This window comes from Vicugna pacos, chromosome 27, assembly GCF_048564905.1.
Source record: "Vicugna pacos chromosome 27, VicPac4, whole genome shotgun sequence".
In the NCBI taxonomy this organism is placed as follows: Eukaryota; Metazoa; Chordata; class Mammalia; order Artiodactyla; family Camelidae; genus Vicugna; species Vicugna pacos.
In genome coordinates this window covers 27,962,108-27,978,951 of record NC_133013.1, presented here as the reverse complement: position 1 = coordinate 27,978,951, position 16,844 = coordinate 27,962,108, and the positions used below count along the sequence as shown (strand labels likewise).

The 16,844-nt window shown below is 46.1% G+C and overlaps 1 protein-coding gene across 5 annotated transcripts in view; it reads left to right on the top strand.

The window, feature by feature from the left end:
- LRRC49 (leucine rich repeat containing 49) overlaps positions 1-16,844 on the top strand; it is a 97,869-nt gene that overhangs the window by 49,606 nt on the left and 31,419 nt on the right. For 3 of the 5 annotated variants that reach the window (XM_072951122.1, XM_072951124.1, XM_072951121.1), the window contains 3 exons: positions 2,963-3,097; positions 4,634-4,781; positions 14,930-15,013. In XM_072951122.1, the coding sequence (XP_072807223.1) occupies positions 2,963-3,097; positions 4,634-4,781; positions 14,930-15,013 (367 nt within the window). The remainder of the gene's footprint in view (positions 1-2,962; positions 3,098-4,633; positions 4,782-14,929; positions 15,014-16,844) is intronic. The other 2 variants (XM_072951125.1, XM_072951123.1) reach the window with 1 other exon arrangement.

Here is a 16,844-nt window from a genome sequence, read left to right as displayed (position 1 = left end):
GCCATGCTGCTCGTGACATAAGGAATGTGATGTGTGCATAGTATTACAAGATGGTGCGTTCACTTCAGAGGAGAGCCCCATGGCTCCTGGGTGACACTTGATTTTCCTTATTATTCTTGTGACTTGACTATGAAATGAGGTGAGAGAGTGCAGAAACCTTCTGTTTAGGGGAGTGGCAGATAGCGGTGCTGTGCGGTGCTCCTGTGCTCCGGATTGACTGGGAGGGTCCGAAGTGCCACAGTGAATGGTTAGTGTTCTGATGGAATCTGAGGGGAAGCGATGCTGTGCTCACCAGCACCGGTCTCACGCTGACTCTTCCTCACGGTCCTCCTGTCTGGGTCACGTACCAAATGAAACTTAATGTAATTTCTGCACGATAACTGCCATTTCTGTAAGAAATAGATACTTTTGTCAGTTTGTGATTCGGAAAGAGGGGAGAGTGGTGGATGTGGGGTAGGGATCAAACCTAGGAATGTGCTGGAGGACTTCTGTGCAAGTGTTACGGGCTGAATTGTGTCCCCTAGATTCGTGCGTTGAATCCTAACCCCCAGGACCTCAGAATGTGGTCTGGTTTGGAGAAAAGGCATTTAAAGAAGTAATTAAGGTAAAGTGAGGTCATAGGGAAAGGTCCTTATCCCAGTAAGAAGAAATTAGGACACCTCCACACACAGAAGAGAATCTTGTCAACACGGGGAGAAGACAGCCACAGAGAGAGGCCTCGGAAGAAAAAAACCCCGCCGTCACCCTGGTCTTGGGCTCCTGGCCTCCAGAACCACGAGAGAATACATCTCAGTTGTTTAAGTGACTCTGTGGTGCTTTGTCGACACCCCTGCCAAACTAGTAGTGCAAAGGTACTCACCGCAGAATTTTTAAATAGCAGCTCCAGATGGAAACAACAGAAGTGCCCAACAGCGGGTGCGGAGTTATGTTCGTGTCCCGCTCTGCCTGTCCTGCCCCCCTGGCCGTCCCCTGCGGGCGGCAAAGGACAGTGAGGGCAGTCAGGGCTGTGGGCTGCCGTCACCTGGGGTAACCTGAGCCACCTCGCGAGACTCATCGGTCGTGGGCACCCCTGCTCTCGGGCCGTGGGCCCCTCTGTGCGGTGGATGGAGTTGATCATGGACGTGCCAGGGAGAAACAGAAGGCGGGTACTGTGCCTGGGGATTTTAAGGACTGAGGCTCAGTATACCCCTTTTCACCAAAGCAATTTCACTTTGTGTTCTGCACAGATTTCCTCCAGAGCTCCCTCTGAATTCGGGTCTAAGCCACTAGGTTCTCTTTACCGTCTGTACATGTCCAATTCCATGCCAACACCATATATGCTTGTTATGTCTGATTAAATATTCTGTTTTTGCCAACAAAACCTTACAATATAATTCTCAAAATTCATTGCCACAAGCAAAGATCTTTCAAGATTTCCCCTAGCAGTTTCCTTATGAGTGCACTTGGTTTATTCTGTTCCATTTCGTCTTAGCCCCCATGCTACACATAGTAACTACTCAGTGTGAAGTAAGTGAGCTTTTCATTAGGGTTATTTCAGAGTGTGTGGTGCTTTGTGGGTATGAAAGCATAAAACCCCTTTTACTGAAGCACCTAGCTTACCTTTGGGGGAGAACTTTCCAATTAGAGAAGGCTGACATTTGGAAATTGTTAGTTTCATATCTGTGTGGTATATGTGCATAGACAGGAATTTGACTTTTTCTCTGTATTTTGTTAAGTGGGCGCAAAGTGGACGGAAGTCGTTTCTGTCCCTTGTGAGAGGGGAGCTTGGTCAGCAGGACGGTCTGCTCTCTGTGGGCTCTTCAGCACACAGGAAGCAGGTGTGGCGCTGGGGGGAGAAGAAGTGTGTGAGCAATCTGGAAAAAGATTAAAGTCAGACTACGAGGTACCTGTCAGCCTCTGGACCAGGACTTTTCCATTCTTGGTACTTTAAAGAGACGAGCAACTTAGTGTTCTTAGAAAAGGAGAGACTGTTCGTAAAAGCCGGCACCGCTCCCCTGTACTTACTGCCGTGTTTCCAAGTGCTTTTGTTTTTTAACAATCTGATTTTTTCTTTTTTTTTTTTTTTTTTTTGGTTGGGTGGGATGTAACCCTTCATTAGCCTGTAAGTGTACTTGAGGAGTCTTGTTTTATTTGATTGGAGAATGTTTTTAAAATCATATGCACTTTAATAACTGTGTTTGTAGGAATGTCTGGCATGTTTATTGGTCAAATGCCTTGCAGATGAAAGTGAAACTTTGTGAGGAATCTTCTGGATCAAATACGGATCTATTTTTACTTTAGTAAAACTATTCAGAGCATAAAGCCTTCAGTCTGGGTGTCAGTGCTGGCAGCTCACCTGGGAGGGCTGCCGGGAAAGTACCTGCTATGGGCTGCAGTGCTTTTCCCATCCCTGCTGCCTCTGGTGGTTGTGCTTGAACTGCAGGCATGGACCAGCTGAGCATCACCAGGTCTCCTAGGTTTCCAGAGCGCTGCACGATGGCTGCGTTCGCTGGCGTCCTGATTTCTTCTGAGTTCACTAACGTGCTTTCAGGTTTTCAAAGTCAGTGAAGATACTGTTGAGTTTTGTGTCTGACACCACCCCTTGAGAGAGTGTTAGACGAATTCCATTTTCCAGAGGAACACTGGAGAGGTAGAGCTGGGGTTGGTGGCAGTCATTTTAGTTTAAAATTATACCTGCACTTAAAACAAGCCATAGACGCTCTGCAGTCCAGCTGGGACATCGACAGTGACGAGCAGCAGGGCCGGAGCGCGCCGGCGCCGAGTGCCGTCTCCCCGCTTCTCTGTGCTCTGGGCGTGCATCCCCTTTCTCAGTGCATCTGCTTGCCTGGCGACAGAGAGCAGGTGTAGGGTCATAGCAGTTCACAGTTTACAGTTTAATTTTGTTCAGAGATGCTGGGCCGTTGGAGAGAAGCGCTCCTCACCATGCAAGGGTGCTGCTGCCTCTGCTCCTCCCCTTGGCTAGGGTCTCACGGCGGAAGGTAGTCGCCCGTTCTGTGCGAGCCGGGGGAGGGCTTCATGAAGGCCTTTGGAAACATGCCCTAACAGCCCCTGGCCGACAGCATCGCGTCGTGTTCCGGTTCCTGGTGAAGGCGAGCTGGTAGGTGGAAAGGTGATCTGCAGACATGTATTTTTTTGTATTTTAAATTTCTTTGTAAACCAGTTTGAGATACAACTTACATGTAACACAAGGCACCCAATTGTAAGTGTAGAGCTCACCGAATCTTGACATTGTGTACGTTCTTGTAGCCGCCACCGCGGTCACTCACAGGAGACGAGCCTGACTGCCGCTCTGGTTCTGCAGAGCCCGCTCCCCGCTGCTCACGCTCACGGCCACCGCCTTCCCTTTGATGTGCTCGGCCCTCACTCTTCACCTCTGCTGCTTGCTGCAGTCGGCTCTGGAACTGGCGTTTTGCTCTTTACTCCTTTTTCCCTTTGTACCTGCCATAATATCTCTAAGTTATGATTATTCTAATCACATTAGCCGCCCACCTTGCTTAAAATCCCTTGAGGAGCCTTCGCAGTTTCCCTTCTCAGTCTTCAGTTTCTAGGTAAGAGGTTGGTTCACGGTGGCCGCTGACCTGAGGACGGCGGTGTTGATCAGTTGTGAAATATACACGGGGAACCGGACTTGTGAAGGGCAGGTGATGAGTTAGTTCACTTAACAATGTGGAAGAAATAAAAGCTCACCTTGTATTTCAGGGTTTAAATTATCAGGAGCGTTTTACTTGATTCTCGCTTTATGCAAACAACTATGAGGGAAGGAGAGAAGCATCTTTCAAATACTCATTTCAAACGTTAGAAACTGGAGCCAGCCAGAGGAGCTTCCGATGACCAGAGCTGGAGCAACCTGAACAGGATAAGTAACGTGGCCCCGGATCATAACCCAAAGTACAAAGTAGAGTGTCCGTGAATCGACAAACAGGGAAAAGAGACAAACTTCTTGGGAAGAGAATTCCAGATAATTGATGTAGATCCTCTGCCCTCAACGAGCGGAAGCTGAACTTCCCACTCACTGAGTGTGGGCTGCACGTGGTGACTTCCTTCCAGAGAGCTCAGTGTGGGAAGGAGGGGAGGGGAGAGTAACTGCACATCAGAGAAACCTGAAAAACGGGCGACCAGGGTTGGCATGAACAGTGACAGGCATGTTAGTAATAATAAGCACTGTGACCCCAGTCTAATCATGAAGAAGCATCAGGCAGATTCCAGCAGAGGAGCAGCCTGCGAAATAAGGGCTCAGGGCTCCTCAAAGCTGTCCAGGCTGTCACACACAGAGAAAGTCTAAGAAAACGCCACAGCCAGGAGGAGCCTAAGGAGACAGGACAGCTAAATGTGATCTGGTGTCACAGATGGGATCCTGGAACAGAAAAAGGACATTCGGTAAAAACTAAGGAAATCTGGGTGAAATATGGACTTGAGTTAACAAGAAAGATTGATGCTAGTTCGTTAATTGTAAAACGTGTGCTGTGCTAACACAGGGTGTTAACACCTGGGAAACGGTGCGGAGTGTATGAGGACTCTGCACTGTTCTGTTTTTCTGTAAATCTCAACCTGTTCTAAAAAATAACGTGTCTGAAACTAAGGAAAGCACTGTTGAGGGTCCCCGGTAACCCGCTGGTTTCTGTCTCCCCTGCAGTTTCGAGAGTGTTTGCTGCCTTGCTGACTCTGCTTCCCTCTCTGACATCACCTTTGATGGCAACCCAATAGCTCAAGAGTCATGGTACAAACACACTGTCCTTCAGAATATGATGCAGCTGCGCCAGCTGGATATGAAGAGGGTCACGGTGGGTGAGGGTCCCCCAGAGCGCTCGCCACAGTGCTCCGCTTGGTGGGTGGGGAGCTGGGTTGTGCGCGCTTTGCTTGAAATGCTTCTCCCCTTTGAAGCACCGTGGATCGTCACGACTATGTACTTCTCAGGCATAACGGTGAGCCCTTTACCTCCTGTCCCCTATTCCCGCTTTCACTGAGTAGACCTAGCCTTCTGTTTAAATCAATCCTCATGCTTATTTTTCACTCTTGCTTGATATCCAACTATTTACTTTGGAGGAGGTGAGTAAGAATTTCACCGATGAGTTGTGCAGTGCGGCGGTTAAGGACGAGGGTGCTGGAGCCGGCCTGCGAACCTGAGTGCTGGCCTGGCTGCTTTCCGGCTGCGTGCCCTTTGGCGGTTTACTTAATCTTGCTGTCCTCTTTTCCTCAGAGTAAAATGGGGATCGTGGTCATGTCGTGTCACAGGGCTGTTGTCAAGGTAGAACAGAGTGCTAAGCCGCAGGACAGGCCCGGCTCCCGGCAGCGGTGCGGCCTGTTTCGCTGAGCCTGATGCGCTCCCGCTCGGCGGGGCGTCTCGTCTCTGTTCATTCTGTCTCCATGAGAGACACTAGGCGTTTCCATGTGGCTCCTGATCTAAGTGACATGCCGCACATGGTACCCCTCCTCTTAACTGTACCATGTACATTCGCATACTGCAGGCTCCAGAAAGTTCTGTGATAAAGACACTTGCCGAAATTTGTTTCATTGCACCCCAGATTTATTTGAATACTTATCATCAAAGAAAATATCTGTTAATAATCTCAGTTTGATCATCTCTGACCTAGAAAAATGTCCTAAACCTCCATCTGTTTTCTCACTTCTAGACTCTGCTAATTTTGATGTGAATTCAGAGCGGTCAGCTAGGTTTGTTTGGCTGCCGATCGGCTCACTGCCTGTACACTAGTGTCAGTGTGTGCTGCTCACAGTTCTACCTCAGCAGGGTTGTGGACACCTAAGGTGGCCAGCGGATGGGCAGAGTGTGGCGGGATCCGTAAGTCCCAGGAGGCCTCTCGGGTTCCGCCTGTCCCTGTTCAAGGAGCTGAGGGTCTCTGTCCTTGCAGTTTGCTCAGACCTGCACCGTCCACTGTGTCCATGCGTTTACCCTCACCTCCACACCCGTCTCCCTGAGGCACCTGGGCTGAGGCACCTTGCTCTTCCGGATGGGGCTGTGACGAACAGGAAGCCATTTATATAAAATAGTGCTTCATTATGCTTCCCGTAGTGAATTTTATTTACTGAAGTACAGCCAGTCACAAAGTGCGCAGTGACCTTGCACGCCAGCCTTGTCTGCCGCCTCAGGACGTCGTCTGTGAGGGCGGGAGCCGTTCTCCCTCCTGGCGGTAGGGGAGGACGCTCCACACGGCTTCCTCCCTTCCCTCTCTGGCTCGCCCGAGGCTGGGCGCGCAGTCAGGTTCAGCCGAGGCTTGCTGGCTCAGCGCGCCCGGCCTGTGCGCAGGCCTCACGTGAGGAGGCGCGTGCTGCGTGCAGTGCCTGCCCTGGGCGCCTGCCTGGCTGGGACGCGAGGAGGTGGGCTGGGGTGGAGCAGGGCCTGCTGTTCCGACGCGTGTACGGCGGCCGACCTTGCACGTCTGCTCCTCACTGTCTAATTTTAGAAATTAAATTTTTAAAAATGGAAATAATATCAAAATTAGAGGAAAGCTGTGAGTACAAAGAACTTGTTTTTCTCGAACCATTTGAGAGTAAGCTTCTGACGCAATTCCTCAGCCAACCCTGAACACGTCAGTATGCATTTCCTGCAAGCAAAGACACAAGAGAGCCAACAAAATCAGGAAATAAATGTTGAATAGTTGCTAGTGTCTGATTCTCACTCCACGGTCACGTTTTACTGGTCACACCAGCAGTATTCTGTGGAGCCACGTGGTCCAGTTTGGAATTAGACGTTGCAAAGAGGAGGTGCATTTTGTTGTCACGTCTCTGTCACCATTTTTCTGGAGCAGTTCCTCGGTCTTTCCTTGACTTTCATGACTTTGACATTTATGAAGATTACAGGTCAGTTGTTTTGTAGAATGACCCTAAATTCAGGCTTTATTTGATGTTTCAAATAAAAATCTGACAATTTTTGGTTACAGATTTTTGGCGTAAACATCGCAGAAGTGATTTTGCGTACTCCCCCCTTGCCTGCTGGCAGGTGGTGTTTAATTTGTATTTGTCTCTTCATCGATGTTCTTCACTTTGGCTCGGTGTCCAAGACTTCAGTTCAGTTCTGACCCTGTCTATCCAGACGTACCATCAGATGTCACAGGCTGAGGGCTCAGTCCCGTGGGACTGCACGCACGCTCCCTCCTCCGCCCCAAGACGCTGGTGACAAGACTGTTACCTGTGCTTCTGACCCACTGGCTATAAACCAGAGGGTCCTGTACCCCCGTCCTCAGGTCTGAGCCATTCGCTAGAGCTGCTCATAGAACTAAGAGAAACGTTCCACTTATTAGGTCACCAGCTCGCCGTGAAAAGATGGAAGTCAGAAACGCCCGGGGGGAGGAGCCGCGTGGGCGGGCGTGCGGGAAGGGACCCGGAGCTCCCGCACCCCCGGAGCGCGTCCCTCTCCCCAGACCTCCGGGTCCCACCAGCCCCAGGGCTTCTGAACCCTGTCCTTCTGGGCTTCACTACACGGTCATGGCCGGCGGGGGCTTCACTACACTGTCATGGCCGGCGGAGGCTTCACTACACGGTCATGGCTGATTATGTATCATCAGCGACTTGGCAATTGATTCAGCCTCCACCTTGTCTCCCCTTCCTGGAGGTCTGTGGGTGGGATGGAAAGTTCCAGCCCTCTAATTGCCTGGTTGGTTCTGGCAACCTGCCTCCACCCTTAGGTGGGGTCCAAAAGTCATCTCATTAACAAAACAAAAGACACCTTTATCACTCCTCACACTTGGGAAATTCCTAGGGTTTTGGGAACTGTGAACCAGAAACTGGGATGAAGACCAAATATGTATTTCTTATAATAAATCATAATATCACGCCTTTGTAATCCCATTCCTCATAAAAAATTCAATTTATTAACTTAGTCATATCAGTATGGACTCATGGTATTTGGTCTCACCTTTTATTTATACCTTTTTACTGACTTTTTAAAAGATGTTTTATTAATTAACAGGGCTGGCAAACAATAGCCCATGAGTGGGCCACCTATTTTTGTAAATAAAGTTGTCCTGGAGCACAGTCATGTTCACTCATTGATGAATTACCTACACTTGCTTTGACGCTGCGATGGCACAGCTGAGTAGTTGCTAAAGAAACTGTGTGGCCTACAGCCCTAAAAGATTTGCCGTCTGGCTGGAAGAGTTTGCTAATGCTGGTTCTGGAGCTATTTTTTCTCTTTAAGAGTGACATCTTGATTAAATTTTTATATGATTTACCATAGGAACATTCTAGCTGGGGTGGATCACACAAATATTTGATGAACGTCCATGCCCTTGGGCTGTGGTTCCCAAACTGTGCCAAGGATGCTGAACTCACAGGGGCCCTGTAGAATGTTTATAATTTCCAAGCTAAACACAGTGATATTTGAGCTCTGTGAGACACAGAAAATTACCAGCTTAAGGTAATTTTCCATTTCCACATTAGGTCACAGCGCATTTCTCTCTGTGGCATCATATCCTGGCAAAGCTGAGCTTTCAGTGGTGATTGTGATAAAAACAAACACCATGCCAAAATCAGGACAGAGCAAGCAGTGAGGGTGGACGGCCGGGTCCAGGCTAGTTCTAATGTGTGAGAAGTTGGGTGATGCCCTGCACATGCATGCCGTTCATTGGTAATTGTGGTTATTTAAGGATGGGACTTTTTTCTTTAATTTACACGTATTATTGCTTTTTCAGATGACTGCTAAGTTGCTAAAACATGAATACTTTACTAAATTGTTTACTAACTGCTTAGTAAACAGAGCTGTAACATATTTCTTTTGACCTAGAGACACCGTGAGAAGATTCCTGAGTGCAGGCATGCAGGTGGAGTATGATGCAAGATGACCAGCTAGTTAGATACGATCCATCTCTAGGTTTGTGTACACACACACACACACACACACACCCCCGTGATGTCGTCCAGGAGCAGAGCACTCCTGTGTCTGCTGGAGAAGCAGGGAGGGCTCCCAAGGCGGAAAGACGTGAGCCCGCCGTGAGAAGCGCAGCTGCGCACCGAGGGCAGGGGGAGGAGGGCACGAGCGGGAGGATGCTGCCCGGCGAGGGCGGGGTCGCGGAGGGCATTTATGCCATAAGAACGAGTTTAGAGTTTTGTCCTGAACGTGATAGGAAACCCTTGAAGGGTTTCCTGGTTCAGTGGGATCTGCCTGTTGGGAGTGTTGTCCGTGTGAGCAGTAGTGCAGAGGACGAGCGGGGAGGCCAGGCAGGGCGATTAGCCGGGGTAGGAGCTCTGGGGGTCTGGTCCAGAGGAGCGGCAGGAGGTAGCAGGATGTTGGGAGATAATGTGAGTTATTGGCCTCAGTTCCTGTTTTGCTTTTGTTATCTCTGTTAGGAGGAATGGCTTATAGTTAGTACAGAGTGGAAATAAATATTAGTAAGATGAAAGTAAAGCCTAGGATAGGTGAATGGAAAGCTTGAATTAGACCCGTTTAGAGCCGGGGCTGACAGTTAGCACACCGGGCTTTGGGGCTTACGCAGGCTCTGGTGAACACTGCTCGCCTCTAACTGTAACCTGAAAGCGGGCGTGCACGGTACGTAAATGAATGAGCATGGCCCTGTTCCAGTAAAACCTTACCTACGAAAACAGGTGGCATGCTGGATTTGGCCTGTGGGCAGGAATGTGTCAGTCTTTGATCCAGAACAAGGAGTAAATGGAGTGAATAAACTTCTAGGCACTTGCAAGTTCTGTCTGAGAAGCGGTGTGGAATCGCAGAGTAGCTGAAAGGTAAGGTGAACTAATCCGTCTCTTTATCCTGGAAGGAAAGAATACAGAGTCCACAAGTGGTGACAGCAAACTTGCAGGAACGAAAGCTAAACTGAGGTGTCAGAAGGCGGGTTGTGAGCCCTGGAGGAACCGACCCCTAGGAGGCAGCATGAGTTCACTACACAGTTTGTGCCGGACAGAACTAGGTGACCGTCCTGGATACTGTGAAGAGACCCCTCGGAGAAGTGCTGCGGGGGACAGCGTCTTGGTATTCAGGCAGAGCATTCCACAAAGCCTTCATGACAGCACTTTGAGTACGCTGTGACAGCACGGTTGAGTGGCTTTGTGGCTCAGGTGTCCCTGCAGAACACGAGTGACGGGCTGACGCCAGCCTGGAGAGACAGCTGTCCTGGCGTGCCCTGAGGCTCTTCCTCAGGCTTGTTCTGTTCAACATTTTTGAATATTGACTAGTTGAGAACATTTATATTATTCTGGTAAAATATGTAAATGACAAACTGGAGAAGTTAGAGACTCTGATACGTTGGTTGATCAAATTAGGATCCAAAAGTAGCTCAACAATCGAGAGCGAAGTTGGGCAAACTGCAGCCCGTGGGCCGGAGCCAGCCCGAGGCTGGGGGTTTTTGTTTGTTTGTTTTTGTTTTTTTACAGCTCTTAAGCTAAGGATGGGTTTTAGATTTGCTGAAGCATTGTGAAAAAAGAAAAAGAAAAATGCTTGAGAGAGATTTTATGTGGATCACAAAGCTTAAAATATTTACTATCTGGCCCTTTACAGAAAAAGTTTGCTAACTTCTAGTCTACAAAAAATAAGCAGAATTTAGCAAGATAAAAAAATTGATACATTGAAAATTCTAGACTTTACTTCATAACAACAAACAATAATTCTCAGCCAAATGCAGGGTTTTGGGAAACGAGATTTAGCATATGTGAAAAAGACCTGCATTGGAATTGATAAGTTTAAATTGAGTTAATTATAAGATATGATTGTTAGAAGTTAATATGATTTTTAAACCAATATTCATTTATAGAAATAGAGAATTTAGAATAATGGACAATAGTCCCCTTTTTTTCTTTAACTGTTGAATTACACCGGAACTGTTAGTTTTAGAGGGGTGATAGCAAACTGGAGAATTTCCAGAGAACCTGGCACGATGCGTTGACAGAGGAGAAGACATAAGGAAGATAATGTAGTAGTCTTCAGGTATGCTTACAGCTGTCCAGAAAAGGAGAGAATAGATGCATTTTGGGGGTCTAGAATGAGGACAGTTGCATAGAAAATCCTGCCTCCCAGAACTTTTTATTTCCAAGGCAGTATTTTGTGAAAGCAGGCACTGTTCTCACAGTTCTGAAGTGACGTGGTGCCTAAAGTTTTCACCTCGAACGCACATTTAGTTGGCGTCATATGAACTTGTTTACAGTTCGCTCTCCGGAGGTGGGGAAGCCTGTCGGACGGAGGCGCGTCTCTTGCCACGGGAGCCGTTGCCTGCTGGTTCTCCTCCTCCTCCTGACAGATGGAAAGCTGGTGCCTCCCCTCCTTGGAGTTGGGTGTGGCTGTGCAACTTGCTTTGGCCGATGAAACGTGAGCAGATGGAATGTATATAGTTTTCAGAGACAAGCATTTAAAAGCCAGTGCGTGCTCCTCCGTGCGCTCCTCCCACGTGGTACTCACTGGAGAAGCCCGCGCTGAGCTGAAGGTGCCGTCAGGCCCTGGTACCAGGAGTGCGTCGCCACTGTGTGGGGACAGTTGTGGTGGTCTTACAGGATCAAGAAACAAACCTTTTCGGGGGGAGGGTACAGCTCAAGTGATGGAGTGCATGTCTAGCATGCATGAGGTTCTGGGTTCAATCCCCAGTATCTTCATTAAAAAAAAATAAATAAAACCTGATTACTTCCCCCTCTAAAAAACAAAAACAAACAAACAAACAAAAGAAACTCTTCTTACCGTAAGCCAGTGTCAGCGTTGCGGATGTCCTGGCAGTGTCCCCCGGCCTGGTCTGCAGGGCAGTACTGCCCCTGGGCCAGGCGGAGGCAGGGGGCGCGGCTGCTCTTCTTCACTCTGACCGTAACTACGACCCTGGAAAAATCAGTTTTCTCTGTAAAAAAAAAATTGTTTGAAAAATATGGGCCATCCTCTTCTAGACAAATCTCTGTGATTTTTAAGTAGTCAAGGAGGCAGCGTCTTTGTAACTGTCTGTTCTGAAGTCTCTGGGTGAAAACCCACGTTGCCACTTGTTCTTAAAATTCCACAGAGGAAGTTGCTGCCTGTATTAGGGCTGCTATTACTTACTTTGGAGCAAAACATCTTCTCATATAATATTTGCATTGTTTTAGAGCTTTAATAATCTGACCGAGTATAATGCCTATTAAATCACTGCGCTTCTTAACTAACATGAAATCGTTTCCATATTGCGTCTTCGTGACCAACTGAACTAAGGAAAAAAGTGTATGTGTATTTTTAGGCCCAGATAGACCCCTTTCTTTTGCTACATAAAGAATATGGCTTTTGTCCCAGAAATTGGACTATTATCATGAAGATGCCAGAATTTTACAGTATTTTTCCTTCTTACCCACAGGTTTATAGCTTATCTTTACAATTAGAGGTCTGTTTTTGTTTCTAAGTTTAGATGCTCCATAATTACTTGGGATGAATAATTATCAGATGTATAAATTTTTTAAAAACACTCAGTATTTGAGTTGATTTGGCTTATACCCAGTTTTCCTAGGTTTAGCTTTCCTGTTAAAGTTCTACTGCTTTTAATAGAAGCTCAAGTTCTTTTCGAAAACTTGATGAAATCATCTCTTAAGTATGCGCAGTGCGTGATCCATGCACTTTCCAGTACTGTGTGAAACTGGCTCTTTGAATAACCGATCTGTTTCTAGTTCACATTTCATAGATGAGTCAGTAATTGGACATCAGTATATTTTGCTCTTTTAAGAGGTTTGTTCTTAAACAGGTTATACTTAATAGGTACTAAATCAGCATTTGCTGAACAGAAGAGTTTAATATGATTGTTAATCTAGCTATTTTATGAAGCTAGAAATCAGGGCTCTGAATTTCTTATTTAGTTTATTTCTCTTCATTACCCTAGTCAGCCTTTAAACATTAAGAATAACTGCTTTCTGTATTGTAAAAGACACTTTTAATTCACCAAAAATCACATGAAATTTCTATTCCCTTTAAAACAAGTAAATCATACGGCAGATTAATACTGAGTTTAGACCTCGCCTTTTTCATCTCTCTAAAATCAGTAAAACACATTTAAATATATCCTTATTATAAAAAATACAAACTCCGTTTCTTGTTCAGACATGGCTTCTGGTCCTGATCCTGAATTCTCAGAGCACCCATTTCCTCATTTCTAAGACTAGTCTCCCCGTGGATGCATTTCTGGTTTCCTTTTTAACTCTATGGTGGTTTATTTTTGTGCATTTTTTATTTACTTCTTTAGATCTTTGTTTCCAGAAGCATTTATGACGGCTCACCCCCTGGAATGCACTTCCACGGCCTCTTCGACCTCCCTTCACCCTAATGTAACGTGCACTGAGCAGGATGGGCTGGATCGTGGCACAGCAGCAGCCCCTCTAACCTCAGTGCATGGAAGCAGCGCAGTCTATTTCACGCGCCCGCGGCTGGTCTGCCCGTTGTATGTGGTCTGGGAGCTTGACTCATTCTGGGACTGAGGCCTTCAAAGTAGCCACCACGCGGAGCTCTGCAGGTTCTGCAGCAGAGCTGAGAGAGAACAGCTGAGTCATACGTGGTCTTTGAACGCCTCCGCCTAGAAGTAAACACACGCCATGTTCGTTCATATGACGTTGGCCAAAGCAATCATATGGCCACACCTAACTTCAGGGGCAGGAAGAGCTCTCACAGTGTGGCCGGGTTGTGGGGAGACACAGGCATATTTGGCAAACAGCTCTTATGACCGTCCATCATGCTTTAAATCAAATGTTAACTTCTGGTAGAAGTATAAATCAGCACTACATTTATGGAGGGCAATTTGCAAACATCAAAAGCCCCAGAAATATGTTACCATTTGACTTAGTAGTTCAGTTTTAGGAAATTATCAAACAGATACACAAAGACGTACATCGAATAATTCATTCTTTGAATTGAATATCTACTGTGTGCTGGGGAGCTGACGTGGTCTGTACCTTTGTGCAGCTGTTTGCAAGAGAGGGGAGACATGGTACCAGAGAGAATTTAACTGAAACAGGCTGAGTGCTGTGATGGGCAAGTAGGGGGTGGTCTGAATGTGCACAGGAAAATGTCTTGCGACCTCTTTTACAGCTGTGTAAAATCTGCTCTTCACCCCCACCTCCACTGAATTTTTAATTTCAGTGTTTGTAATTTTTTATTTCTTGAAAAGTTCTCCTTCAAATGTACTGAGTTGCTTTTCGGAGTTTTCTGTCTCTGAAGTACTTTCAGGCTTATCTTTTATGAAGAAATTGTTTTCTCAAATTGTGACATCATTTTGAATGCCTACAAATCTTTTGATAATAAAAATTAAAAGTTACATGGTTATAATTTACAATATTAAATTTTACCAATCTTCACGGGGGGAAAAAACACGATCCAGATTGCAACATTAAAAAATTTGCTCATAGTGGATATCATAAGGTGATACATAAATGGTAAGATTTGAGTGAGGGTGTTGGGATTATGGCATTTAAAAATTTTTTCAAAACTGTCTGTAATGTTATTTCATGGCTTTTAGAGTGGAAGAGATTAGACTCACCAGAGCAGCTTAAAAACTCAGTAAAAGTGATGATATTAATGAAGAATAATTAATATCAATGGAGAGTTTTTCAGAACTTCCACAGTTGTTTTGTCTTTTAAAAAGCTCTGATTTGCAATCATCAATTAAATAAAAATGTTAGAAGTATAAGTTTTGTCCTTTTTAATCTTGGTGATAGAACGTTTGCTAAGTCTTTCCACGTGGAAGGCCAGTGTAAAGAGAAGGCATACACCCCTGCTCCCCACCTTCTTTCTCCCCTCATTCTTCTTCCTTGTTTCAGTCAGGGTTACCTCACGCCAAGAGTGGGAGCAGAGTGAAGGAGGCACAGGTGTTTTAGAATTAGGAAGGAGGAAGAAGATAAAGAGGGACACACTGACTTTTATTTTGGCAGAGTATTTTTCGGTAGCAAGTAGCATGCTGACAGGCAAAGGAAATCAGGCTTGTTGAACCAAAGGTATTTAGCATAAAAAAGATTGTAATGCTTCTAAAAATTTTTCTTTTAGGAAGAAGAAAGGCGTATGGCATCTGTTGTGGCCAAAAAAGAGGAAGAGAAGAAGCGGGAAAGTCAGAAGCAGTCTTTGCTTAAGGTACTTTCTCTGACGTCCGCAGGCGCGTGTGCGCACGCGCTCCCCGCGCTGACGCGCCCCAGCTGGTCAGCTAGAAAAGCCGTTTTCAAACGTTGTCAATTTTTCCTATCAGTGGAATGTTTTTTAAATAAACAAGCACCCTTAAAACTTTTATAAGTTACTACCTATAAATAAACCTGTACTTCTGAAATACGGTGTAACGTGCATTATAAAACACATTCAAAAGCTAGACATTTTCAAAGGAGGAGATAAAAAGTGAATGTAACAGAAGTTACCATTTTCCCCCCCCCCAGGACATCCCCTTGTGTGTCCTCACAGCATGTGCGCTTCATTCTGGAACCCCTGGGATAGACTGCCATCTCTGCTGATACTTTAATGAGCTCTGCTACATGGGGTTTTTAAATGATGACTTTTTAAATTTAAAAACTTGCTCTATTAGCTTCTCTGATACAGAGGTGGTACAGATTTTGAGGATTTAGAAATTAATTTTTTAAACTGGTGTAGAATGATTTAGCATATCAGACGTTACTTTCCTTAAAATGTTCTCTTTAATTTTTTTTTAACATAACAGAGTGTAATAAATAAAGACAGCTTAACGTTCAGGGTATGTGTTATGCTTCCCACTCTGTTCTGAGACTGAGGCTATCACTGAAAAATGAGCGTTACTCATTCTTGTATCATGTAGGTGCTTTTCTTTTTAAAATTAACATGGCATTCAGGATTTTAAAAATGACTGGTAGGGATACAAAGTTGTAAACCCTGGAAATGAGGGCGCTCACTGGGGTGACAGAAGTGCTGTGCACCTTGCTAGGGGTGTGGGTTGACGGGTGCACACACCTGTCAGAACTGATCAAAAAGTACACTTGGATCTGTGTGTTTCGCTTGATGAAAACTTCTCCTAAGGTAACAAAAACAAAGCAAAATAAAACAAACCTGACCTCAAGCCCCCTCAGCTCCAGACGGCTGCTTCGGGAGCCATCAGGACCGTTGGTCTGCTCTGACCTCCTCACTTGCCGTTTCTCTCTGGCCGCCTGACTCCTTCCCAGCTTTTGCCTGGTTTCCCTCATCCCGTTAGTTAGCTGTGCCCCAGCCCCCTCTTGACAGCTCTACCTTTTTAATTGATTGATTTAGCCAAAAGGATGTTAATCTTTTTCCTATACTGGAACATCCCTAAGGGTTGGCCCAAAACACCTTGGTTTATAGGAAATAAGTATTTTTAAACGTGTAGGAACAAGAGTTACCATTGACAAGGCTGCTGCTGTCAGATGCCTGTGTGACTGAGTGAATGAATGAGTTAATGAATGAATAGACCAAAGCCCTCAGACCTAAAGGTGCCTTCTGTGTGAGCCCTGGAGAACGGAAGGGAGAGTCAGCAAAGAAAGTCCACTGACGGTTTAGCTCTGAGGCTCCCAGTGTGAGTGGAGCCAACTGTAGGCAACAGATTGCACTTGGCTCCACCTTTGAACTGAAAAGCTTTTGTTCTGTACCCAATTCAGCTGCTCGTTACCATCAACATTTTTGGAGACATGCCATTAAATATTTAGTGAACATGTTTTTTAAGTGTTTGGAAAGTTTTATGAAGATGTCATAAAGCAGCTAACGCTTCTCTTGAGGTCACTAAATAGGACTCTAATTATGAGGGTTATTTAGCTTTTAAAATTTTTAGTAAGAGGGAAAGAGTGGGAAATGAGGACTCCTAGCCCTAGCTCGGATTCGGGGTCATGATGTCAACGACCCTCAGCATTTGCTGGGGACTGTTTCCTGTAACAGCGCGCACTGATCATTTATAAAGGCGGGCCGGACGCTTGTGGAGGGGCAGGAAGAGGGCGTG